Source organism: Meleagris gallopavo, chromosome 3 (assembly GCF_905368555.1).
Source record: "Meleagris gallopavo chromosome 3, MGAL_WU_HG_1.1, whole genome shotgun sequence".
In the NCBI taxonomy this organism is placed as follows: Eukaryota; Metazoa; Chordata; class Aves; order Galliformes; family Phasianidae; genus Meleagris; species Meleagris gallopavo.
The window spans coordinates 20,681,737-20,708,203 of record NC_139406.1 but is presented as its reverse complement, the minus strand read 5'-3'; the positions used below and the strand labels follow the sequence as shown (position 1 = coordinate 20,708,203).

At 35.5% G+C, this 26,467-nt stretch overlaps 1 protein-coding gene across 7 annotated transcripts in view; it reads right to left on the bottom strand.

Moving 5' to 3' along the window:
• Nucleotides 1–26,467, bottom strand: part of CDH18 (cadherin 18) — a 238,312-nt gene that overhangs the window by 136,904 nt on the left and 74,941 nt on the right. For all 7 annotated transcript variants that reach the window (XM_085220396.1, XM_085220394.1, XM_085220398.1 and 4 more), the window contains one exon: nt 25,443–25,923. In XM_085220396.1, coding sequence (XP_085076522.1) covers nt 25,443–25,670 — 228 coding nt within the window. In that variant the 5' untranslated portion in view covers nt 25,671–25,923. The remainder of the gene's footprint in view (nt 1–25,442; nt 25,924–26,467) is intronic.

Genomic DNA, 26,467 nt, shown 5'->3' with positions numbered 1-26,467 from the left:
CACAGATGAAAGTCATGTAATGAATGCAACAAAAGCGACAAACTAGTCACACTTGCACAGTGGTGACTATGCTTTTACAAGTACAAATAGAAAACAGAGAATAAGACAATTCTAGTGAATAGGAATATAAAGACATGCTTTCCACGAAGCATGGAAAATGCCATCTGGATCTCAAACTGATGTTAATTGGGGAGTTTCAAGAACCTTATTTGCAGATGTCCGTACTTCATAAAATCATTAAGATCAAGGAGAAGTTTCTGAGCTAAAGCTTTTTAAGCAGGTAATTAAGTACTTTAATAAGGTAACGCCTACCACCAAACACAATTCTTTCTCAAAGAGGTGATGTGCTAATGTTTCCATATTCTTCCCAGAGTCATCATGACCTCTATCTTTCTATAAACATCTGTACTTGTCACTACTGCAAAGTTTTCATGTGGTAATATGGAATAAAACCCATGCTATTTAGACTTGATTCAGGACAACTCCTGGACTATTAAGACACGAGTTCTGAAAATTGTTACAAGCCTATTTGATATCACAATTTATGACTGACTTATGTTTTGGCTTAACAGCAATTGTATAGAGGCATTGTGAAATCTGTAACTGTTGGTAGTTTTTACACCTTACAATGTCATTACGAGTCCCACACACTATCTTTTCAGTACAGTGCAGAGCATTTCCCTCCTTTCATGGTCAGTGATTCTCATTGTGAATGACAATGATATTTAATGAGAAAAAAAAATGATACTCAACTTCTGCAACAATAACCAGAAAGACAAAGCTTTCCACATTCCTAGAAAATCATATATATAGAGAGAGAGATTCCAAATATTCTTAATTGTTCCTGTGTTCTTGTCTTATAAGTTTAATTGTTCTTGTGTTGAATCCATTAAATGTCTGTTTCTAGAATCAACTGTAGTCTTATCTATGTACACTGGGACATATAAGAAGAATCTACAAACATGAATCAGGTATTCATACATGATGTAAAATATGTACATCCAACATACTGTCATGGTTTTATGATTTTTTGTTATCAGTATTCCACATCATAACATCATATAGGGCACTAGGAGTTAAAGAGTTAATGCTCCAGTTCTGTGGATTGTCCATATTTCCAGGTACCTGGTCCTCGGAAAATAAGAACTACATATCCCAGAAGACTTTAACTGTTCCGTTTCCATTTTCTATTTAGAGGGAAAGATAAAACTGTTTGCTAGTCATGAGACAGTCTCCTTCTTCTACTGCTTGTCTCTGCTGTGTGTGCTCCCTAGCCATCTAGTCTTCAGCATTAGAGTAAGGCCCTCCATTTTGGATGGCCTCTCTCTCTTTGATTTGATTTATTAGCCTCAGTTCCAATTATACTGTATTATACAGTGTTATCTTTTATTCCGATATAGCATTCAGTAAATTAATTTTCTCTCTTAGCTCAATGCTGCTGTTTTGTTTTTAGACCCATCTCCCTACCCTTTCCCTTTTCCCCCTCTCCGGGCATGGATCCGTGGGTCCCCCCACCCAATTAGTGGGGGGACCAAAAAATGGCCCATAAACCACTGACAAATATTATGATAAATATTTTTTTTTATATAAAACTCCCTTACGTGTTCAAAAACATGGAAGGTGTGATGAAGAACTGTAGCTTTAGATATATGAATTTTTAAAAGTTAAATAAAAACTTATCCTCTAAGGTCTACAATTCTCATTGAAGATATACGTTCCTTAGCATCCAGTGTAAAGTCACACATACTTGATATTTTAATTTCTTTCATTTGTCTGCAGGACAGATGTATCTAACCTAAATTATATTGAACTTAGCACTAAAAAAGTGAGTTCAGAAATAATTTCCACAACTGCACTTTGATTGCATTTAACGGCAAGTATTTCAACAAATCATATCAGAATCTAATTGATTTACTAATACAAACAGTAATATATTCTGCATATTACATTTGAGAGGAAAATGCATGATATGCATGTCCTATATCCATGATATCTAACTCCAATAAGGAACGTTAGGGCTTACATTCTCTACATGTAAGGGATTGCAGACTTGCTGCTCCATTCACTGCTATCACTTAATTGTTAAAATCTGACCTTTCTCCAGCACCAGTTTTCCAAGTACATGAAATGCCACAAACAGACTATTCAACCTTTGAGGCAGTATCTTTCTCTCCTTGGTGTCTGTTATGTCTAAGCTGACATATCAATACAGATGCCATTTATCATGAACATTTCAGTGATTTTTCTTCTCAGACATTCTCTGACACATTCTCCCCTCTCAAAAAATGCTCAGGCAGAATAGCATTACCATCTCCAGTGATTCTGACTGCCAAGAATCTGATGGGTACAAGTAATGTTTTAAAACAGTATGTGTAAAATGATATGAAAATTAATATAAAATTAATGTTAATTTCAGAACATAATTAGAATTTCAGCATGTAAATAAACTATTGCTAGCAGTAAAGGCAGGTGCCAAAACAGAGTATCTATAGTCTCTTTTTGATACACAGTTATTTCATTAACACATAATAGAGCTCAGTTTAACTTATACTAGGAAGATGTTTCTGGAAGATTAAAAACATTAATTAATTTTCAGGAAAAAAAAAAATTATAGCTTGGTACTTCAAACACCTCCTGAGTACAAGCTTTCACTCAGGCATCCTAAAGTAAGTAAATGTTATTTGCACCGCTAAAACCAGATTTATCTTACATAAGGAGTAATCTAGTGGGTTGCTACTGTCTACTAGTACAGCATAGCCCTAACATCAGTTAATGGTAACAAAGCAGACTGCTCGTTAGTCAGCATGAAAGCAAATTTCATTTTGGTTAGAGTTGAACAATTTTTTTTCTCCCAAGTGATTGTTTTTAACATTATTCCATCAGCTGGAATTATCTTCCTTCTGATCTTAAGAATTTTGTATCTTCACAACTAACAAAAGCCAAGAAAAATGCTGGAAATGTAAATTTCACATTCTCTAATGGAGTGCTCAAGAAAATTCTGAAGGAAAACTGAAAGGGCCCCCATCCTCCTTTCATTTAACATTTAAAAAAAAAAAAAAAAACACAACCTTTGATTAGGCATAAATATAGACTATATAGAATTTCATTTGTAAGCATGAGAAGCAAACTGACAGAATAAGTATTCAACATCACAACAGAAACCGGGGAAATGAAGGAAGCTAAATAAGATTGTCTCAGAGCTGATTCTCAGTAAATGTCAGCGAGACACATTCAACCTGTCATTGGAAAGGTATGTCTAGGAGTCGAATTAACTTCAAAGAATAAAAACAATAAATACTTTAAATCAGGCACTGATATACTAGATTCTGATTCTACTAGCACTCAAAGAGCTTTATTTAATTTTAAAGTGACTTTTTATCTGGCTTATGACTACTCCAAAAAGCAGCCAAATTAAATTTTCTGCAGATGTTTTGTACCATTTTTTGAGCAAAATTAGCTTCAAAACTAAATGTTCTATCAAATTTTATATCTGTTTTTTTCCTTGAAATGGATAAAGTTAGAAATGGGAAATGAAGTTGTGCATTTTAAATGTATCTATTTTTATCATTTTAAAAATGATAAAAGAATACATATTTCTTGTTTGTTTTTTAAATCATACTAAGTTCTTACCCTTACAAGAATCCTGTTGTCAGTCTGAATTCAACAAATCCTTAAGTTCTGTATGACAGAGATGTACTTATTTCTCTGAATCGGTTTCAGGATCATTATCATTTCAATTGACATAATTATTTTCTTTTAAATTATGAAATGCAGAGTACAATACTAGTGGACTTAGGAGCGGACCACTAAACCCTCATAGATAAAACCAGGAAAAGAATGATTTTTTAATAACAAATATTGATTTTAAGAATGCTTGTTTTGATTTACAATACTTACAATGAATAATTTATTCATAACGAATGACAACATGTAATTACTAGATAGCATCATAAAGGTAGAAAAATGAAATTTCCGAAAATTTCAGATTTTCAGGATAGTAGGGGCAAAGAAAAAAGAGCGGAGGGGGGAGGTGAGGACAGGGAGTTGGAATAATCTCCCGTATCTGCTAGATGACCTGGAAAAGAGCATAAAGTTCTTATGTGATGAAGCTGTATTGCTTCAGAAGTACTTGGCATTTGTGGGAACCACTCAGACTGACAGGGGTGTACAACACCTTGCCATGTCATAATAGCCCTACTCAGAAACTTCTGTGGTAATGACAACCCATCTAGGTAGAGATACTACAAAGGTATAGTTACACTTTCTTCAGACCAAGGACTAAATTCAAACTGAAAGAAAAAGGAACAAAAGGAGTAAATGTGTCCTATTTCAAGGATAAAGGCCTGTCAGGAATGATAATCCCTCTGCTGTCAGCAACATCGGCAAACATTATGTAGCTGAAATACCACTTAGGCACTAAGTTAATTCACCCTGAGTCATGAAGAGAAGGATAAGGTGATTTTCAAATCATTAGAACCCTGTTGCTTTACCAGTTGCTTGTTCAGGGCCAGTGCCCTGTCAGTCAAGCTGAGCTCTGAGCTCTGAGCTGCAGTGTCTGCAGGTGCAGGAGATCACATGGAGTAATTTTCTGATGTGATGAGCTCTGAGAGTTTTCACAGTTTTCACTCCCTCCCCCCCACCCCTCAGAAACAGTAGGTGGTTTGTTATATTAAATCCAAGGAGACAACAATCCCACTCTGTAGCTCAGTGTATCACACCATCATCTAATCAACCTTTCCCAATCAAGTACTTCAGAATATTCATGTATCATGTTTCAGATACTACTACCTTGCCTCTTTCTTTTGTTCTTCTTTCCTTCACCCTGGACTCTCTTACACAACCTAGCCTGCAACAACCATCTGTTTCTATGCTCCACATACAAGACTGCTCCTTAAAGTCCATCTCCAACTGCATTCACATTGAATGCACTGATATACTATGATGCCAAGGAACATGAAAATTTAAACTTCAGTCTGTAGTGTTCTAAAGTTTTGCAGAATGAAATAGAGAATTTTGGGAGCAGAGTGGATGCAGAACTGTGCAGTGAATGGAAGATTATAGAAAGGGATATGGCAAATAAAATGTATATTTGTGTATATAGCACACATGCTATCTTGATTAAGTTAAGAAGTAACTGTTCAGATGTAAAAATATTTTAGAAAATCGAACTTCCACTTTACCTTTAATTTTGAACGGAGAATTAAGGTAATTTTCACAATTCTACTTATTTTTTCTAATACAAAGAAGAAAGTTTCTGGCAGTCAGCTTAAAGCACAAGATACGGCTGTAATGAATTTGCAGAAAGACACTAAGGTCATTCACATTCAGTAAATATGAGTTCATATGCTTTTTTTTTTTTTTTCCTCTTTGGAAGTAGTGCTTTCAGTATCATTCAGGGAATTAGTGTTTGATAATCATAGTTGCTTGTGAAATTCTTAAAATGCTCAATGTGAAGCCTTGTGAAAGCAGAATTCAATTTATAATAAAAATCCAGAAAACAGTTTCACAGCTCAAAATGCACTGTGATTAGCACAGCTAGTTGTAGGCTAATTGTGTGCCTTATGGTACTAATGTTATGAACTTGTGTTACAGAGGTAATGTTATGAGTTTACCACTGTCCATGTATTTTACTGTTTACATTGCACAAACACCTCATGCTATGCTTTGTGAGTTCAGCATTTTTTCTTCTAATTTAAAATAATTATTTTTCAAGTTTCATTTGGTCTTAAAAGATGTACTTGGAGAAAATGAAAGCCTGTGCAACAGAACATTACTTGACAATAAAACAGTATATTTACTTTCAACAAATACGGATGTTCCATACCCACACTTAACTAGTAGCAAGCATGCCTTATGCGTATGAATTCATCCAAAGAAACATTTTAAGCAAGTTTTCAATTTCAATTCAATTCAGTAACCAACAGAAGAGTTTTGACAAAGCAGTCTGGTCACAAAGGTATTCTTCTTGCCACTACTCCATTCAGCCGCCTCCAATAATAATAATCATGCTATTTATTTTTTTAATATTATCCAATTGTCAACAGCCAGAAATGGGAAAGTTCACCCGTTGCACTGTTAAAAAAAATCAACTTTTTATTGTTATAATCTCTAAACCTTATAGTTTATAAATCCTACACAGCACTATCCTTCTCTTATCCAACCTAAAGTGCTCCCTTCACTCGTTCACTTTTATAGACAATAAAAAATTTATTCTTCACTTCATGGTAGAGGAGCAACTTATTTTCAAAGCTATACTTCTCTACCTACTGCAAAAGAAGAAGAAAGGTGATATAAACCTGAGCTGATGAGGTAACTGGACCTTATTTTTGAAGGAAGTGAAGGAATGCTATAGCTGTGTTGTCACACCCAAAATTACTACCCACGTACTAACCAAGATTGCATTTTTCTTCCTAAAGCTTTAAGAAGACAGGTCGCTTTCTGCATAAGCTGTATGGACTGTACTGCACCAGCACTCTCAGAACATTTCATATAGACTTAATAACTGTGTACTCAATCACTCTGGCTGGATGAATATCTCTAGCTAATTAGTTCTGAATACAACTTCAGTTTGTTTCATGATTATTTTAGTTATTTCCCTCCAACATCCCCTCCATGTGCGTGTTCCTTCAAGCTTTAATACAAAAGTAACTCTGACATGTGGACAAGTGCTTTGACAAAAAAAAAGAAAGGAAAAAAAAAATCAGAGAGGGAAAGAAACTGAATGAATGAGATGATGCAAAAGAGTACAGATTAAATGAGACAGAACAGATAAAAATCTGTCAGGAAAGGTTTAGTCATAACTATTCCCATCATGGGCTATGGGTATGGAATGGATGATCTCTTGAGGTTTCTTCCTGACCTATGAAACTGTGGCCTTTTAAAAAACCATTTTAGCTACTTCATGTATAAATCATCTCCTAATCTGTGATCTTGCTTTGATTAAAGATAGGTAAACTAGTTCACTTCCATGAATAAATCAAACTTTAACATTCAAGGTAATCATTTGTAAAGGGTTGGGAAAAGGTTTCATTTTTATTCAGGGAATCATTATTTCTTTACATGCCAGCAACATTTATTTTATCTTATGGACAGGAGTGTTGAAATACTAACACAACACATTTTCCCTGATCAAAAACGAAATCCATAAAAAACAAACAAAAAAGAACCCACAAAAAAAAAAAAAAAAAAAACAAGCATCTTGTAAGAAAAGCTGTTCTTGCTCAAATTTCTTAGTAGACAAAAGGCTTTATAAACAAGCAGATTTATCCATTTTCTTACATTTCTTAAAGCAAATTTTTATACTTATCTTTTTCTCACTAGAATAGGCTTACATGCAAAAATAATGTAATCATATCAGTAATTCTTTCTTAGTTGTCAGAGCATTTATCATGTGTTAATTATTCTTCTGTCTGAATAATATATAGACAACAGGGCAATATCCTGCTTTATTCTGCACAAATTTTATGTACTACACAAATTTATTAAAAGAATTTCTTCACTTTTAGAAAGATGAGGGGATTTATTGGAGTTCTATAAATGGAGGAATGCTGACAGAAAAGAACATGTTTTGAACTGACAAGGGTGCATACTCACTTGTTATACATTCCCTCTTACCTGTATTCCATTATTCAAACAAAGTGGTGAGACCTCAAATACATGGAGAAAAAAGGGACATGCAGTAGCATGTGGGAGTTCTTCTATCTTTCCTCACTTCACAATCCTTCTATACTCTTCATGTTTCCAGCTCTGGCTGCCAATCACATCAAGTTTTCTTGTTCATACTCACACCTTTTCCTTTCTCCACATTTTCCCTGTCTTTCACTCACCACTCCTCCAGCCATGTCCCTTCTTCCTGTACTGAGTCATGAGAGACTGGACCAGTACTGGAGCAGGCAAGAAAATCAGTGCACACCTGCAGTGCACCCTGCATACCTGCAATGTCCTCCTCTGTTTTACAGCCTGGCTCTGGATGCTGTCTCCCTCCACCATCCTCCCTGCCTTCAAAATACAATCTACTACTTCAATGAAGAGTCCAACCCTCCTTTTTAAATGAAAACAAACAAACAAACAAACAAACAAACCTAACCGATAGACAGTTTAACTTATTTTAGCTTGGTAAGTATTTGTGAAATCAAAATGAACAAACAAAAAAAAAACAGCTGTAAGGGAGCAGCTCTAATATAAAAATATCAACTCAAAGAGTAAAGTATGTCTATAGAAGATATTCAGACCCAACGCAAAAAGCCTTTAAAATATTCTTGACATCTTTGAGCAAACAGAAAAATAAAGCGGAAACGTGAAATATACAGAAATTATAGTACTGGTCTTCTTGATGCTTACTTCTAATTTCTCAAACAGGAAAATAAGTGCTATTCTATTCTGAACATTTTCTTTAACAAACATATAGTTAAATTTTAGTTGAACTGGGAATCATTTCTTCTCCTTCATCAGCAGGTTTATACATATGCAGAAACAGATGTCTTTGGCACTCGGTTTCCCTTCTTGTCAGTAGAATAAATTTACTATCAGAGGCCTTCAAACAAAACACTCACTGCTCAACTAACCAGTGTACATCATGGTTAATTGATCAATTAATTATTCAATCTGTTTTTCTTGTACATCTCACACACAGGAATCATGCAGTCACAGTCACACAGTTTCTCAATCAAACTCTGGAGAACTGTTCCTTTACACAATGTCCAAGTGGATAGATGATTCAGATTCTTTTACACATTATTTTACCCAGGCCCTGCCACCTCCACATAACAAAAACTTTTCAAACAAAAGCCAACTGCAAAAGTAGCATCTGCTTGTTAGCAGGATGTTAACAAAGCATTACTGTAATGCTTAGAGGCCTTTCTGAAGTAAGAGGGTCTGCAAAATTCCCTGAAAGTACATATATTGATTTTGATGAATCCAAAGCTTTTGCAGTTTCATTTCATTTTTCAAAGCTGCATCTAACAATTCACATTTGCAACTGTTTCGCTTTAACTTTAAAGGCAACAAGAAAAGTTACCTGCCAGTAGATACAATAATTGCACAGGAATTGTAAAAAGTGTTCTGCATTCTGATATGAATAATCCATTTTAGGATTAAAGGCAAGCATTTTATTTAGCTTCATAATTTAGACATGTCTCATATAACTCATGTAAAAGCCCCAAAATTATCTATATACCCAAAAATATCTACATGTTGCAAGAAGGATAGAACTGAAAAGATGACCCAAATCAGCTTTCAACAAATAATGAAATATATTCAATGGTAACCAAACAAGTTCACTGTAACAACTGTACTCTGGTTCCTGTGTACAGGCACCAACTGAACAGCAGACACTTGGGTAAATTCTTCCAATATTTGCACTTTCTGCTCCACACGTGATATTTTTCCAATGGTTACCAGAAGAAAAAGCAAGTTCCTCATATGTCATCTCATAACAACATTTCCCAAAGCATCTTACTAGACAAAGCTGATTCATGATCTCTCCTCTGGAAAAACTTCACAGACAGAACTTATAACCAGTTTCTGTTAGAAACTCTTCAGAAGGTGCATCAAACAAACAACTAAGACACAGATCTCAAGATACAACTATGCTGTAAAAAACTCTCCTTGATTCTCTATGTATGAAGATGGATCTCCAAATACAATTCAGAGAATAAATCTAGTGTTTCGCATCCTACATTAGCTGAGAAGCCAGTCTGTGAAATTTAGATTATCTACATGTTAGCATGGTTTGCTAGAGTTACTCAGAAAGTCAGTGTAAACACACAAAACTCATTAATATGTTAATATGCTACTGGATGTTATTAATTACCATATGAGACACTAGTCCTACTGTTTAGTAGGCTGCAAATCTTCAACTCTTCAATCTTTCTGTTCTGCTGAAGCAAGACAGCAGAGATGCATATTGCTCTCTGTCCAATACCTAAACATAGAAGAAGACAAGAAAATGGGAGGAACAGAGTCCTCTCTTACATAGCACAACTACTTGTTAATTATCGGCTTCAGTGGAGTGATGAACATTTCAGAGTGCAACAGAACTATAGACACAACACAATGACACAAGTAAGACTAAAAGTACCACATGCAATAATGAATTTCTGGAAAATAGGAACTGCAATCTCACAGTGAAATTTTAACTAGCGAAGGGAATTCAGATGAGTAATAAAGAGTGAGGAGAAAATATTTCTGCAGAATCTCAACTTGCTTGAAGAACAGTTTGTCTCCACTTCTTTAATGGCACTATTGATGGGGGAAGGATGTAGGTGTTGGAAAACGCAGTAACCACTGGAAACAACCAGGCAGAAGGGAACAACATGGGGAAGAAAGAGCATATTAAATGAGAGCTCAAGGTAAAAGAGAATGGCTGACAAACCAGAGCACTGCTGCTCTCCCTTCTATAAACTGATGCAGTAGAAAGATTTTGCTTCCTGCATTTATTTGGTTTTCCAAGTTACACAATGCAGATCATTCTTCTTGGGTAAAAAGTACCATCAATTAAAAAAAGACTTCAGCTTAATAAACCATTATTGCACCTACAGATGTACTCAGGGCATTACATTGAATGAAAATAGTTACTGAATAGCAGTGAGTTTCAAATTTTCTCTTTAAAAAAAAAAAAAAAAGAGAAAAGAACACTGATTTTCAAAAGCAGAAACAGTTCTAGCAATTCTGAATAAACCTTAATTTACAAAATTGTTGATTGTGGTAGGCAGAGAACTTACACATTCTCCCTGGAGTACCTGTGAGTCTTGACGCTCTTGTATCACCTTTCCAAGTAGGGATTTTTTCATTATTGTTTGCTACAAAAAGCTTACAGAGCAAAACACTGTTCTCCTACTGTCCTGGTTTCAGCTGTAACAGAGTTGTTATTTTCTTCATAGTGTCTGGTATGATGCTATGTTTTGACTTCAGAAGGAAAACAATGTTGATAACAGACCAGTGTTTCAGCTGATTCTGAGCAGTGCTGTACAGCGCTAAGGACAGTTCAGCTTCTCCTACTGTCACGCCAGTGGGAGGCTGAGGGGGCATAAGAATCTGAAAGGGGATAGAACCAGGACAGCTGACTCAAACTGGCCAAAGGGATATTCCATACGATATGACATCATGTGAAAAAACTATAAACTGAGGGGGTACTGAGCAGGGTTGGGAGGGCAGCTGCTGCTCAGGGACTGGCTGCGCTTCGGTCAGAGGGCGGTGAGCAATTGTGTGTCAACTGCTTTGTAAATATATATATGTATGTTTATATATGTATAATTATCCTCACTATTATTTCTCTTTTCCTTTTCTGTCTTAGTAAATAGATTTTATTTCAACTTACAAGTTCTATGCTTTTTTCCCCATTCTCTCCCCCATTCCAGTGGGAGGGTGGAGTGAGTGAATGGCTATGTGGTGCTGAGCTGCGTGTCAGGTTAAACCACAATGCTCCCTTAGAAAATAAAATAGAAAATAAATAAATACTAATATGTAGGCTGGAGCACGTCTGAGACATCTAGAAGAATGTCTGTTTACTGTGTCAGTATGTGCCTTGTGAACTACTTAATTTCACCTGAAATAGCAATGTCAAAAATAAATATTAGCATTAATACTGCTATAGGAAGTCATGGGTCTCACTTTCTTGGACAATATAAACAGTACATACTGATATCAGATTTCTTCTACTCTATATCAAAATGGACCAAATGAAAAAGTAGCCATAGAAAAGTTTCTGTGTATTACTACCAATACTATATAATGCTACTTAATAATATTTCTCTTCCCGAAAGAACCAGGAACATTACTCTAACCCACTGGTTTGCAATCAAGTATATCCCTATGTGCTGCCTAGTCCAGTGATTTGCATCTTTCTGCTACAATGAACTACTGTAGTTAGTACTGGCATCCTTGGTGAAGACAAAGAAGTGGCTTTACTTTGAGGGACACTGAATGCTCCAATAAAAAATGTTGCTCTCTGCAGTGGAGAAATTGATACATAATAGATGAAAGAGTATAGTTCAAGGTGAAAGTTTAAAAGCTAGTTTGAAAGAAAGTGGCCACAAATGAAAACAATTACAGAATTTTCACCTCTAACAATTTATTTTTTCCCCTACATATGCTAGAAGTAGAGTATTCCGGGTCTCTGCTTTGGGTTTCCTACACAGAACCTCATCAATGGCATCTGATTTTCAAGAAGTATTAAATATCTACCATCTTTAGTCAGAACTAAAAAGGAACAAATAATACAAAAAAAAAAAAAAAAAAAAAAAACTAAAATACCACCAATATTTGGAGCGGCTGACTATCCATTAGTTCACTTGCAAGACACACACACAAACACAAAAAAACAAACAAAACCCACCTTTTTCTTTTTTCTTTCTTTTTTTTACAGAAAACATAGTTAATTATAAAAACAATATTGTAATGAATGTTTGCCTTTTTGCTTGGAAAGAAACATGCCCCATTGATTTCAGGCAATACAGAGAAATGTTGAAACTACTTCCTCATTAACTGAAGGAAAGGACTTACCATGCTATTACAGACATATAAAGGAATCGTTATCAAAGAAGTAAGGATGGACTGGGAATGCTGAGTTCATCAGTAACAGCCTCTGACACAACCAAACATGGAACAATACTTAATACAAGAACAAATGTTTGTGATGGTCAATGTTTATTTTATCCAAATTTACACTGCCTACAGTTGCAGATATGCAGCTCTGATTTATTAAATTAATGGATTTTCTATCAAACTGCAGATTGCTCAACATCTTAGTGCGTTTTTTTATCTGCTGAATTACCTCAATTCATCATTGAGAGACTAATTAGGAGTATTAGTAAAATTTCACACAGATTATTTTCCATAGTCTGTTTCTGTTTTGTTTTTATTTTTATTATGGATGATTTCTACTGCTTGTAAGAAGGAAGCAAAATACAGTGGAATTCATTCCTGATTCACACATTCCTCACATTACTCATGACTGCCTGTCCACTACCAAGCTCTTTTTTTCATCTCTTTTCAGTCAGAAGAGCTCTCCTACACTCAGCTGTTCCCTGTACAACTTCCAAGAAAGTAAAACAGTCTCTTCCTATGAAAAGTACTCTATTCAAAACAAACAAAGAGAAAGAACAGCTGCATATCCTATCATATGGATTAAGTTGTTCCTCATGCAGAAACTGTTCTATTTTTTTGATCAATCTTGTAGCACATCTCTTTTTGTTGTTGTTGTAAGAATGAGGAAAAGGAGAAGAAAATGAGAAGTGTTCTTTGTGTTTGAGGTGCAGGTATGTTCTGGATTGAAACAGTAAACACGTTTGGTCCTGTTATTTTTTCCTTTCTAATAATTCCTAATATTCAGATTACTCATTGGATTATTCCTAAGCACAGAGCTGATGGAAGGTTTTCAAGGAACTAACAAAACTGTAAGGTCATATTAGAAGTAACTGACAACTCAGTTAAAAGAGTTGCAGCTCATGTCCTATTCTATATTTATCTGTATTAGAATTTCACCCAGTCTAAGAAAACTCTTTTGCTGCATTTCTCTATGGCTAGTGTTTCCAATTTTCTCAGTGGACTTTATAATTAATGCAAATTTTCACTTGACTAATCACTGTTTTACCTTACTATATTCTTTTAATATTAAATGGCATTGGTTTTCCCCACATACAAGTTTTATATTACTATTAATCATACTGAGATCACTGCACCTTTCGTTACTTGGATATCTACATATCAAGATGAGAATTTATGTACAAGAGTTATTGCTTTCGGCACTTCTTCTCGGATCACTGCATCAAGTACATGCAATAATTACTGTTCACCTGTTGAGTTTCCCCACAGCCTTTTGCACTGATACCTCAGTTTGATACTCTTCCTCTAGTGCATTCTGTATCAAATGACTGTGCTGCGTTTCCTAAGTAATTTTCAGCAGTAATTTTTTAAGTCTCTTTTTCACCACAACCTTTCTTTGCTCTCTTTACACCTTATATAAATCATCTCTTGGCAGAACAATATCTGACAATGTTCCTCATCCTGACGTTTCCAAAGAAGGATGTTTGTATGCTTTTTTTTTTTTTTAAATTGCAAGCATTTCCAAAAATCTCTTCAACGTGCGTTTCTGAGATTTACAATTAATTTTTACAATTAATTTAAAATACTTTTTACTCTTTTCTGTTTCTCTCATTTGGTAACAATCACAATTTAATTCTGCCTTTCCTCCCACCATTCCAACTTCCTTTGCAACTTTCTGGCAGGAGCCTTTGTTTTAAGCATTACTTAAGATCAGGTCTAGCTTTGTGGAGATTTCATGACTAGCTTGCTTATTAAGCAGTCATTTCTTTTGGCTAAACATTGTGTAGACTGGGGCTGTATCTCAGTGTAGTTGAGCATAATCTGAAGATCACCACTTTCTTTCCAGACAAAGGTGTTTGTGATCTTTTCATTGTTATTTAAAACAACAACCATACAAGTTGCAGCTAATAATCTTCTACTTAAATGAAAGTTAATTGCTTGACAAGAACCAAACAAAGCTAATCCTGAAAAGCAAAGGAAAAGTATTTTATGTTTACAGACTGGCAGTGTCCATTGTAATTATAAAATAACTTCTGTATTTTAGAAAATAAGTGTTTACAGAGGTGATTCATTTAGAAACTGATGAGTGTGATTTAAGTTTCACAGACTGCATTCTATGATGAGAAACAAAAGGACAAGAGGGAAGTTTAAACCTTAGAAAGCGCAGTGGCCGAGGGTGGGCGCTTCGGGAGAGCCTGGTGATGGGAGGGCGCAACGCTGCCAGCAGCCGCCAACAGGGGGGAGAAACAGCCGGGTCTGCACCCGGGGGAGAGGTGGAGGAGGGACTACAAGCACAACCAGCACAGAGATGAGCGATAGTGATAGGACTAAAAGTAATGGCCTCAAATTGTGCCAAGGGAGGTTCAGGTTGGATATTAGGAAAAATTTCTTAACAGAAGGAGTGGTGATGGATTGGAACAGGCTGCCCAGGGAGGTGGTGGAGTCACCATCCCTGGAGGTGTTCAAGAAATGTGTAGGTGTGGTACTAGGGGATCTGATTTAGTGGACGTGGTGGTGATGGACTGATGGTTGGGCTAGATCTTAGTGGGCTTTTCCAACTCTGATTATTCTATGATTCTATTCTATGATTTTATGATGCTCTGGCAGTGCTGGGCAGGAGACCATGTTGAAGTGGAGCTTCCACTCAGCCCCTGGGAAGGCTCAGCTGGAGCAGGGCACAGTGTGAGGAGAGGGAAGGTGGCAGGGAGGGGCTGTCAGGTACTGACCCCATTCCCCAGCCCTGTACTACTTAGGGTCGGGAGTTGAAGGGGTCAGAGATGCAGGGGTGAGGCTGGGCCAAGGAAGATGTGTGAGAGAGGGAGGTATTTCAGTATTTTTCTGTTTTTTCTGTCCTGTTCTTTTTTAATTTGTTCTAAGTTGCATTAATTTTCCCCAACACAAGTCTGTGTTTGTTTTTTTTTTCATAAAGGTAACAGGTAACTGGTGTCTGTATCGACTGAACTTTTCCACTCTGTTTTTTCTCCCCCATTCTACTTAGAAGGATAAGTGAGGAAGCAGTTAGGGGTGCTCCTAGCATGTGGCAATGAGGAAACAGACAAATCTACATTCTTCGTTTGGCAATTTTGTTTTTATGAATGTTTAAATGCTAATCTTAAATCAGTAAGTGACGAAGCTGACGATACGCTGGCTAGCTCAAATATGAATTGACATCTCAATTATTTCTCAAGCACTTTTTTGACTCTGGAGAAGCATTCATTGATGTTCATTTTCTTGTATAAGTTTCCTCACCAGGCTCTCCCGAAGCACCCACCCTCGGCCATTGGGCCTGACTGTGCCCTGTGCTGGGGCTGCTGGAGCAGGCTGGAAATGGCTGTGTCCAGCATGGGGCAGCTCTGGCCTCGCATTACACTATCGCCCCACAGCCCCAGGAATGGGCTGTGGTTGCCAGCCTGGCACCCACACTCTGTACAATTATCTTACTGCCATACATAACCTGTTCTGTAATAGATTGATGAGGATGCATTCTCCTTAAGACACACCATAATAGTGAAATTCCATTTAAAACAACACAGAGTGCAAGTCCTTGCTCAGTTATCTTCCACGAACAGGAAGGAACCTGTTGATGAAACAAGTTGTCTTTATTCCAGTAAAGCTACATAAAAGGGCCACAACTTGGTAAGTTTCGTAAATGTCACTATGACAGCAAGGTAATGTAGTAGTAAGCCAAGCTTCCAAAAATCTGCGTGGCAGTCATGGGTTTGAGTAATCAGTAAATAACTTCTGAGTTCCATACCAAAATACATTTCTCTAAAGAAATATGAGCTATTTTAGAAGCAGTGTTTCAGCAGTCAAGCATGTGTGTGTGTGCATCAGTCCAGATGTGTTTGAGCATACACATGGCTGTTTGTTCCCCTGGTGCCTGTGGTTTTGGAGCACTGGGTGTTGTCAACCAGATAAAACAGGCAAGGAATTGTGATTACTCATAAAAGACATGAAAAGGAAAAAAAAAAAAAAAAAAAAAAAAAAAAGAAGGCTAGCAGAGAAATCTATTATAATCTAACCTCATTGTAAGTGGTTGAAGCAAGGGAAACTCAGCATGTTACTAAACACTGGAAAATCTGTAAAGGAGGCCAAACTAGCAGGGAAAACTTTCACTTGCTGACCACGCTACATATGCTTATGATTTTGCATACTCACAGTACTTTCTGCTTTGAGACTTTCTTCATTTATTTTTTATTACAAACAAGTACTAGACAGTTTACACAGTATACAGTGCAAATTAATCTAAATATTGTACTGAAGCACAATTTTAAACATCTGTCTAGTGTTCACTTCAGATACAAATTCAGTCACTTCATCTTCTAACTCCAAGGAATTCATCTTCCTTCAGCTGCACATAATATTACTACCTCTTTTTAAAGCAAAAAAGGATTTGTCAAAAACCTCTCTGTATAGCAACTGCTATGGACCAACTCCTTTATAAAGCGAAACTAATCTTGTACTATTTCCAACCTATATTCTTTGATTGTTTTACTTGTACAAAGTGTGTGTGCCACAATATTGAAGTTATCTAGACTGTAGATATTTCCTAATTTTATAACACTTCAAGTATCTAGTTTGAACAAAGTCCACAGCAATCTCTAGAACGGCTTGAAATGTTAGAGAATGTCAATAAAGTAATTAGCATTATTTAGGCTTTGTATCAAGAATAGTTTTATTGGAGATGATGATTTTTCATATCTACATAGAACTCCAATCTTTAAGATTCTCTTAATTCTCATCTTCATCCTTTCCAGTGATTTATTTAGCAGAAAAGTGTAGATATTTAAAATATAATCATCATATTCCTCACCACCACTATCTAGGTGATTTTCATTTTGCCGGTACATTACTTTTCTTACTTTATCCACTGGTCTGTTAGAAAAAAAATACACGTTTATTATACAAAAATGTATTGTGCAGTTAATCAACAGAATTACCCACTAATATGTGAAGAAGCATCCACCCTGAAACAACAAACAACCTCAGTAATGTCCAATTCTGCCCAAATTTTATAGACAATATATTCAAATGACTGAAGAATCTAAATAGCTCATGCAGGAATAAGGCTAGTTTACCTTGCAAAATTTGCTGCTAAGTTTTCTAATTAATTTATCCAAGAAAACATAACTACCCACCTACTTTCAACTCACAATTGAAATATTTTAAACCATCCAAGAAAAAAGAATAAATATTGGACATTTCAACAAGTCGAAACATCTCAGAATTTTTCACCACTAATTTCATATCCTACTCCACTCTGGCACTCTGCTGTTTTACTCTCCAATTTAGGCAGATTCTAAATGCATTTGCCCCTATATACAGGGATGAGAACCCCGTAATACTCTTGTACTTGAAGGAGAGTCGTCCTACCATGGAACACTTTCGGTGATTTTCTGAGATTTCACATTTCCTTTCCAAAAAAATACTCTTATCACAAAGAAAACACAAAATTAATAATGAAGAAGATCTCAGATGGCTTACTTGGAAATAATGAATAGTGAATGCTAATTGATTTAGAACTTTCAGAGGGCGATTAATGTCACACCTCTACACAGACAGAGCTAACTACAATTCCATTTTCAGAATGAATTGCTCATCTAAAATCTTCAATTGACATAGCATTGTTTCTATCTACAGTTCAAAAATGTAATCCTATTGAAGCAATGGTTGAAAGTTCAGTAGAAGTTTGGAAAAAATCTATATATACAGAAAAAAAAGCTAAGAGAAATATTTTATATTGAGTTAATTTGTACTAAGAACATATACGTCTATGGCTGCAGTAATCATTGGTCTGTAATGAAAAATGGTTTGTTTCTACATATCCAATAATTTTAACTACCTGCTTTAGGCAAACAGAAATGGAGAAGTAAAGAAAGCAAACAGAACTCCTCATTAAATAAATAAATAAATAGAAATAAAAAGTACTTCAAAAAAAAAAAAAAGAAGAAGAAGAAGAAGAATATAGGGTGTAATAATCCAAGAATCTAAAAAGTGGTCCAGGAGGTAATATTCTTTATGTATAGTGGTATGTATGGAATTAGTTACAACTAGTCAAATCTTGACATTACAAGACATTTTTAGTTTCCACGTAAAGCATTTCTTTCTCTTGGGAAGAATTCAGTCTTGTACAAAGTATTTATTCTTCTTAACTTGAGTGTGTCTATTTAAAGAAGAAACAGCAGTTCAATCTAAAACATGATGGTTTCATCACTACAGTTGTTCAGCGTATAGAGTGTTTCAAAATCTCAGCTGCTAGTGTGAACATATGCGTGTGTGAAACTTGCAAAATGGTAAAGTAGAAAAAAAGTAAAGAAAAAGTAGTGGTCACGTTGTGTACAGACTTTTTGGGTCCATAAAGAGTCTCAAAGAATATTAGATCACCTCACCAAAGTTATTTGAACCATTAATTGAGGCAAACATCTCCACACAGTGCACTGATGTTCCACAAGACTGACAAACTGTATAAAGCTTCCTCACAAAACCAGCATTATTTTGACATACTAGATTCTGTACTGCTGTTTTGACATAAAGGACCAAGTTTCTCCCTGGTGCCACTCCACTTAAATGAAGTTAAACCAGGTAAATACTATATCCCGTTTCTTTGGTCTGAGATTGAACTTCAGTGTGCTTATGCTTTTCTGTTTGTTTGGTCTGTCAAGTCAAAATGCCCTTGTCAGTTGGTATATTGCCGTTTTCTGTCTCAGGATTGCAATGCAAGAACTCGCTAGGAGAAAGTCAGATTGATCAGGCTGATGAAAGCACTTACTTCTTTTGATTTTTCCTTAAATAACTTTTCAATGTTTAGAAATTCCATTTGGAAATAATAAATAAAAACTAAACGTCCACAGCATTCTATGACTGGTAGAACTTGAATAAAGTGCCCTCATCCTCTCAAAAACAAAATATTTGGTGAATAAAGACAGTGTTACTATCAGCATGGAGGCAACACAGGAGACTGTCTATCATCAGAACTCAAGAAAAAGCAAGTGCACTTGTGAATTTTTAGTATGAAAAGATTTGGGGTGGCAAGTCCTTAGCCAGCTTTTTGTAAAAATAAGCAGAAAATGAGGCAGCTGATATAATATGGGATATATAATGTCACATATTACTAACTTCAGATTACATAACAGCTGTACAATGGAGAGAGGCCACTTCCTCAGTTTCTTCGTAAACCTGCTCCTTGAGCAACAGTAGGAGATAGAGATAGAAAAAAAGAAATAGACACTGCCCTGTGTGATCAGTGTCAGTTTCCCATCAACTTAAATGGCGATGAATCAAGGTGCTATTTATCAATACTCATGGTGACATTAATGAGGACCTGAGTAAGCAGGGAGCAGAAAGCCATAAACATGGGTACAAAGTCCACTAAAACCAAGAGGCACACATAGGAGAGAAACTGTAAAAGGGGTATGTGTGTGATATAAAGTAAAAAAGGATCTATTAAAGTACATAGCTCTACTTATCCAGTATCACCATCTATAACCTCAGTCTCACAAATTCCTCTGGAGAGGTCCTCCAGAAGAAGCTGGAGACATCTCTCAGCCTTAAAATGAATTGAAATAGTTAAAATGTTTCCTTAAATATTAACTCTATTGATTCAATGTTGATCTTCCTTACTTCAAAGAATCTCTAGAAGAATTAAAAAGAAGCACAAATAAAAATCTTTTTCACACCAAACACATTATATTTGTAATTTAAAAGCTTGCTGAGCCTTAACTCCATTCCATTTCATTGCACTTTCTTTTCTACATAAGTAAATTCAAATGTAAAAATTTAAAGAAGCAAAGTCCATAAAAGAACAGAAAAATGTACATTTGCACATTTATGTTTTCATTGCTACCATGCTTTTACTAGACAAAGGAAAATTATTTTGCCTAAATTTGTAAAAGGAGCAACTTAAATGGTAGAAAATTGGATGCACATTGTTCTGGATGCTGTTTATGCCCCTCACACTCATTTTACAAAGGGATGACAATGGTTAGCAAGCTATGTGCAAAATCTTTAGACTACAGCATTTAAACTTACCTTTTAATTTTCTTTAAATTAAACCACTTTTTAAATTAGACTAAACTTTGGAACTCTTTGCTAGTTTTTAAAATGATGAAACATCTCATACTCTTTATTTTCCTTAAACCTCTGCCATTGAATGAAGCCTTTTTAATTGTAAAACTCAGCTTTTGTTTCTTCCTTAGCATTTATTCTGAAGGATAGATTTTTCCCTTCCTGTCATTAAATCTGAGATGTGAAATTGTCTTGATATGATCAGAGAAGACTAGATTCACTTTCCTGTACTAGAACTAATTTCATGAAATGACACATCTTCATTTCAACTTGAAAAGGAATTTTGAATGACAGGTTTGTTATGCAGTATTTCTGTTTTCAAGACTAAAATAACAAATTAATAGATCCATTAACTTGAAAATTCAGCATAATACCAGAGATGACTTTCCTTATCTAACTTACTTATCTTACTACTACAGATTCTAGGACTTCTTAAGAGTTAAATTTTCCTCTTTCCTGCATTCACATTCATTTCCATCTGTTCCATACTTCCTTACACACCCCATCAAAACAAAATATTTTTTATTATAGGTAAAAGAACTGAGTAAACTAAGAATCTCACTCTCTATCCCCCAAATTTGGGAAGAACAGTTGTTAAAAAGCTATACATAGTTGAATACCTGAAAAGCCATCCCTGCCCTGCAGGTATATTTGAAGGGGATTTAGAGGTATATATTTAGTATTTCAAAGATCCAAAAGGTCTACAGAGAAATCAAGTGTCAGTCTTATTCATTACATTCTTGTGCTATTCCCTCTAATAGCATGAATCACTCAGATTCTAACCAATATTGATCTCCTCTTTTACACTACACATTTATTTCTCTCCCAAAGTCAAAAAACACAGTGAATGTGTAGCTATGACCTGCTACCAGTGTAACTTTTAAGTAATATCACAGGGACTAGACAGCTACTCTGGAGACAATGACATTCAAAATGAAAAAGAATTTTAAAGACTGAAAGATATACTCTCTTCTTCTTTTCTCTCCTAAAATCATCTGCTCTCCAATTCCTGACATATGAATTATTAAACATGGAAGAAATGCAAAGGAAATGCAGCATGGAGGAGAAATGTTAGTTTGCAGCACTACAGCACAAGTTATTCTAAGTTTCCTCAGGACGGTCTTCATTCCCCCGAATGGGGAACAGAAGGATGGTACCTGACCACCCATCAGCTCACAGTGCTTAGTCCCTTTTCCAGTACTCACAGTCACGTTTTAATTAGCATAGTTTTCATCTGGGAATGCAAAGTCTCACATTTTCTCTTGTAGCTGGAAGCTCAGTTATGTGGATTCAACTGCTTGGGACAAAGGCATTTGTTCCTGCTTAATGGAATTTCTTCACTGCACACATGCACATACACACAGAGATAAGCAGTCTGCCTGAATACTGTTAGACATTGATCTTAGGAAGTTTTCAAGAAAGCCTCCCCAAATAATTCATGACTGTAGAAAAAAAGTCACTGTGGTTTTAACTTCTTTACAGATATCTTTTTAAATACCAAACTGCTTTTGGAATTGTCTTTTAGAGGAAGCAAGCTATGAAACATTGAAGACTGATCCCAAATAAAACAACAGAGAACAAGTTCAATAATGCCAGTACCATGGAAAATATTTAAAATCTACAAAAGGTTTGTTTCTTATTTCTATCACAACATAATTCTTCCAAGATCTGTGCTTTGCCATGTTCCTTGTTCCTATAAAAGTCTCATAATCATTATTAATACACATTAATTTTGTACACATTTCTAGTCTCCAAACTTACAGAAAAGAAGTAGTGATTGAGAAATGGAGATACATTTGGTATTAAAATATAAAGATGACTTGTTGTCCTAACTTTTGGTGTATAACAGATGATAGCAGTAAAATAATCCATAGTCTTGACAGTCATTTCTTGATAAGAATGAGAAACTTTACTATATTCATTGCAGGCCTATCCTATTCTTGTCCTCAGTGTGCATTTCCATGACAATGACTGTAATCATTATAACAGCATTGTACATAATGACTCTGCTTTCTGTGATGATGCTTCCAAATTGAGTGTGAAAAATGTGAAAGGACAGATATCAAATGGCAAAACCCTCACCAGTGAAGCAGAGTAGTCTACAAAATTAATAATTGACAGAATTGATAGGGTGCTGCCACTGAATGGAAGACTGGAATTAAAGGGCAACACTCACATTGCCTTCTTTTATAATCTGAGGGGTTTTTAAAGAAAATCTCTTATTCAATTAGGTCAAATGAAGCCTTGTGAGGTATGTATAATTAAATGTAACATCAACTAACCATCTATTTTTCAAAATTAAAAGCAACTGATGCACAATGATTACTACTCAAACTTCATTACTAACATCAGTCTCACCTAGTCATTTCTTTTTTTCCAAATTAAAAGTAAATGAAGTAATGTGACTGATATTTGCAGTAACTCAGATCATCAGAACCATCGCAACTTTATTTACCAAATATAGAGTATACACCCTCTAAGTCCCACAGAGCTTCTGCAAAAATGAGTTTACAAATGTTGTGAGGTACTCAGTGTAGAAAATGATGTACACAATAGGGAATTCTTACAGGAAAAGGAAGAAAAATATTGCTAAGTACAGAGGAAGAAATGTCCTACATAAGGAACGTGCTTCTGACCGCAAAGGATTAAACACAACCCTATTCATTGATCTTTTTAAATGTAGCATTAATACAGAGGTCAGAGGATGAAAGAATATTTCCAACATTATCATAGCAACATAAAATTGAAAGGGATCATCCTATAGGCCACCAAATCCAGGTGTCTACTCTTTCATGCAATCATGTTTGAGAATGCTATCATAAAGACAAGGACTTTACTTTGAAATCCTTTCAGATCTGTCCACTCTTCCTATTAACAGCCTCTTCGAGAATCTCACTTACTTTCTTATTTCCATCCTAAATTAACTCATTGTGAACAAAGCCTAACTTTTTTCAGTAACAAGCTGAATCAACTTAAATAGGTCTCTTTCCCCTGTGGTTTCCTCTGAAATGTACTTACAAAATATATACATAGTCTCTGTTATTATTTTTGATGGCAATTATCCAATCATGTTTTACCTTCCATCACCACATCCAACCATAATGTTGGATTTTCTGCATGTAGCTTCACAGGTAAATTTTTTTATTATTACTTTTTTTTTTTTTAAAAAAAATTGAAGACAGCAGTAAACATGTACAGCTGCTTTAATACTACCTTCTGTTTTCACTATCCCAGCTTTTGCAGCTTCAAATCATATCTACCTTATTTAATGTATAACAGTAGAATCTGTAACTGATCTGATAACCAGATTTTTCTCTTTCACTGTCCCTTACACTTGATGAATCAACAGTGTACAATTGTTGAAATTCATGATCTTGTTCTACACGAGCATTATTAGACTGTGGTCTTGATGTTTACCCTGTATCTCGATATACCAATATCCTTCATGCTATCTGGCTCTATCCAGATAATCTTTAGATTCTCCTGCATGGCCCCACATTGGCAACACTTTTATGGAATATTTCTTCTGTCCCAAACTCATACATGAAAATGTTAATCAGACTAACATGGTCTCTGGAGGAATATTCCCTCATCAGCTCACCTTCCTTATAAACTTTTAATTCAATGTAACAAAGTATTTCCATTTAGAAATGTCATTCCCCAGTCTACATTTCCTGCACAAATCTTAAAGATTTCCAGTGTACCAAGTACTTGGCATTTTACTAAGGCTGGTCTAACAAAATAGGGTATTTTTCTGATTTTTTGTGTTGACAGTATCTTATATGCAAATGTTCCAGTTGCTATTTTGAGTTGAGATGATACTGTTCAAATTTGAACGCCCTGGCTACCAGACATCTGTGATTTCAGGAGCTACTGGTTTCCTTGGATATTTTGCATATCCTAAAATATAATTTTAAAGATTTTCATCTTCAGGGCAAAATGAAGGCAAAATGAAATAGTTCGTTTTCTATGCTTTACTCCCATTAACCATCTTTCTTTACCGCTCATATTTAACATATTTCTCCAATTTCATTACGGAAATAAAGATTCTTCTAGGTTATATAATAAGAAATTCTATCATTATGCTGACAGTATTCATAGGGAGAAAACTCCATCTGTCATGCGTCTTGCAATAAAGCTATACAGAACGATTTCTGTGCTTGTTTTTTTTTCAATGTAAATTTAAAACAGAAATTACACAGACAATATTACGCATAATAAACTAGAATTCTGTTGGATAGCCTACAACTGCATCAGCATGAATCTTATGCCTGAAACTCACCATGTAAATAAAAACATAAATATAGGGCCTGTTGTTTCTACAGACTTCTTATATGCTATAACAAGTAACAAACCACCTGCATCTCATTATAAAAATGCCACAGATAGATCTCCCTTTGAAGGAGTCCTTTTCCAACTCACCCTTACATATCTGAATTAATATGTTCTTGAATCTAGACTGTATTTATTACATTCCCTGAAGTAGAACTGAACCTTATTTTTAAATACTCCAGAAAAGGATTCAGCACTGACATATTTAAATATTATTCACTTATGGGCCTACAAAATCCGATGTAAGCCACATTCACTGTATGTACAGTTGAGCTCAGGAGAAATACTGTAACTTCTTCCTATTTCCTTTTATTGATATTCCTGCTTATAATAAACAAAGAAAGCATACTTAGGGAACTGGTAAGCTCACTGTGCTTGTATATAACAACCTGAGAAGTGCCCACCATTAAAATGAAGTGACATCTAAGGAGATACCTGGTTTTCCTCTATCAGTCTACGTTTCAGGAGATGGAAAAATAACAACAAAAAGATAATGACCTTACCTTTCCTACATACTGAGGATCTGGTCCCATGTGTTCTTCTAAAACAAAGAACTGATTCCACACCCATCCACGCTTGGGACGATGATGTACTTCTGTTTCACCTTCTATATGCCTGGTTTGATTTCTAGTCACCTTGATGGAGCCATGATGAGCAGCTCCATAACACCTCTGCACAAAACAGAGACAAACTAGGACTGGGCAGATACAAGATGTACTTGTAATTCTCATTGTAGGATAGGGTTCCTGTTCAAGGTTTTCTTTCTCTTGTCTTTTTCAGCTGTAATCCTTTAAAAAGTTCTCGAGATGGAAGGTGAAGCCTGCTTCAGAAATACAGTCCAAAAAGGGTTTTTCTGCTTGTTCATGGTTTAGCTGCCCATTGGGGGAAGCTCAAACTATATTTACATTATGAAAAGCTGACTGGAAAAATTGATATTTCTTCTGAGGTCTTCACCATAGAGCTCCACAGACGACCATTTTCTATCTAATAGGGAAAGAAAAGAAAGCCACTTACTCATCACTAAAACCAGTAATTTTCAGCTTTTTGACCTTAGATTACACTCACAGCTTTATTAACCAGTCTCTCAAAGACTCTCACTGTAGCTAAAGTTTCAGTCCTTTCTGTACAAGTGCTTTTTGATTGTTTTTATTAAAATATCTTAAGAATTAGCACGTTTTTTTCCAAGCTACGAAGAACATACACTTCATTAAAAATTCGGTGACCCGGGCAAGTTAAATTGGTGATTACCTGCAAATAAATCGCTGATCTGGTCCGGCAGTTAAATAAAATCACTGCTACAGTATCATTAGACAGATAAGGACTGACAATTCATTTCAGATAAATTCTATCTTCCATACACTGCACAGAGATCCAACATTGTGAAAGATACCATAGCTATCATGACTTTCAAAGGAAGATCTCCAAAATGGGCTTTGAGGTTTCTGAATGAGTATTAGAGCATACTGAAAAAGACTTTCAGTCAAAATGTGCATTTTTACTCATTATCCTTTACTTAAATTCCAACCAA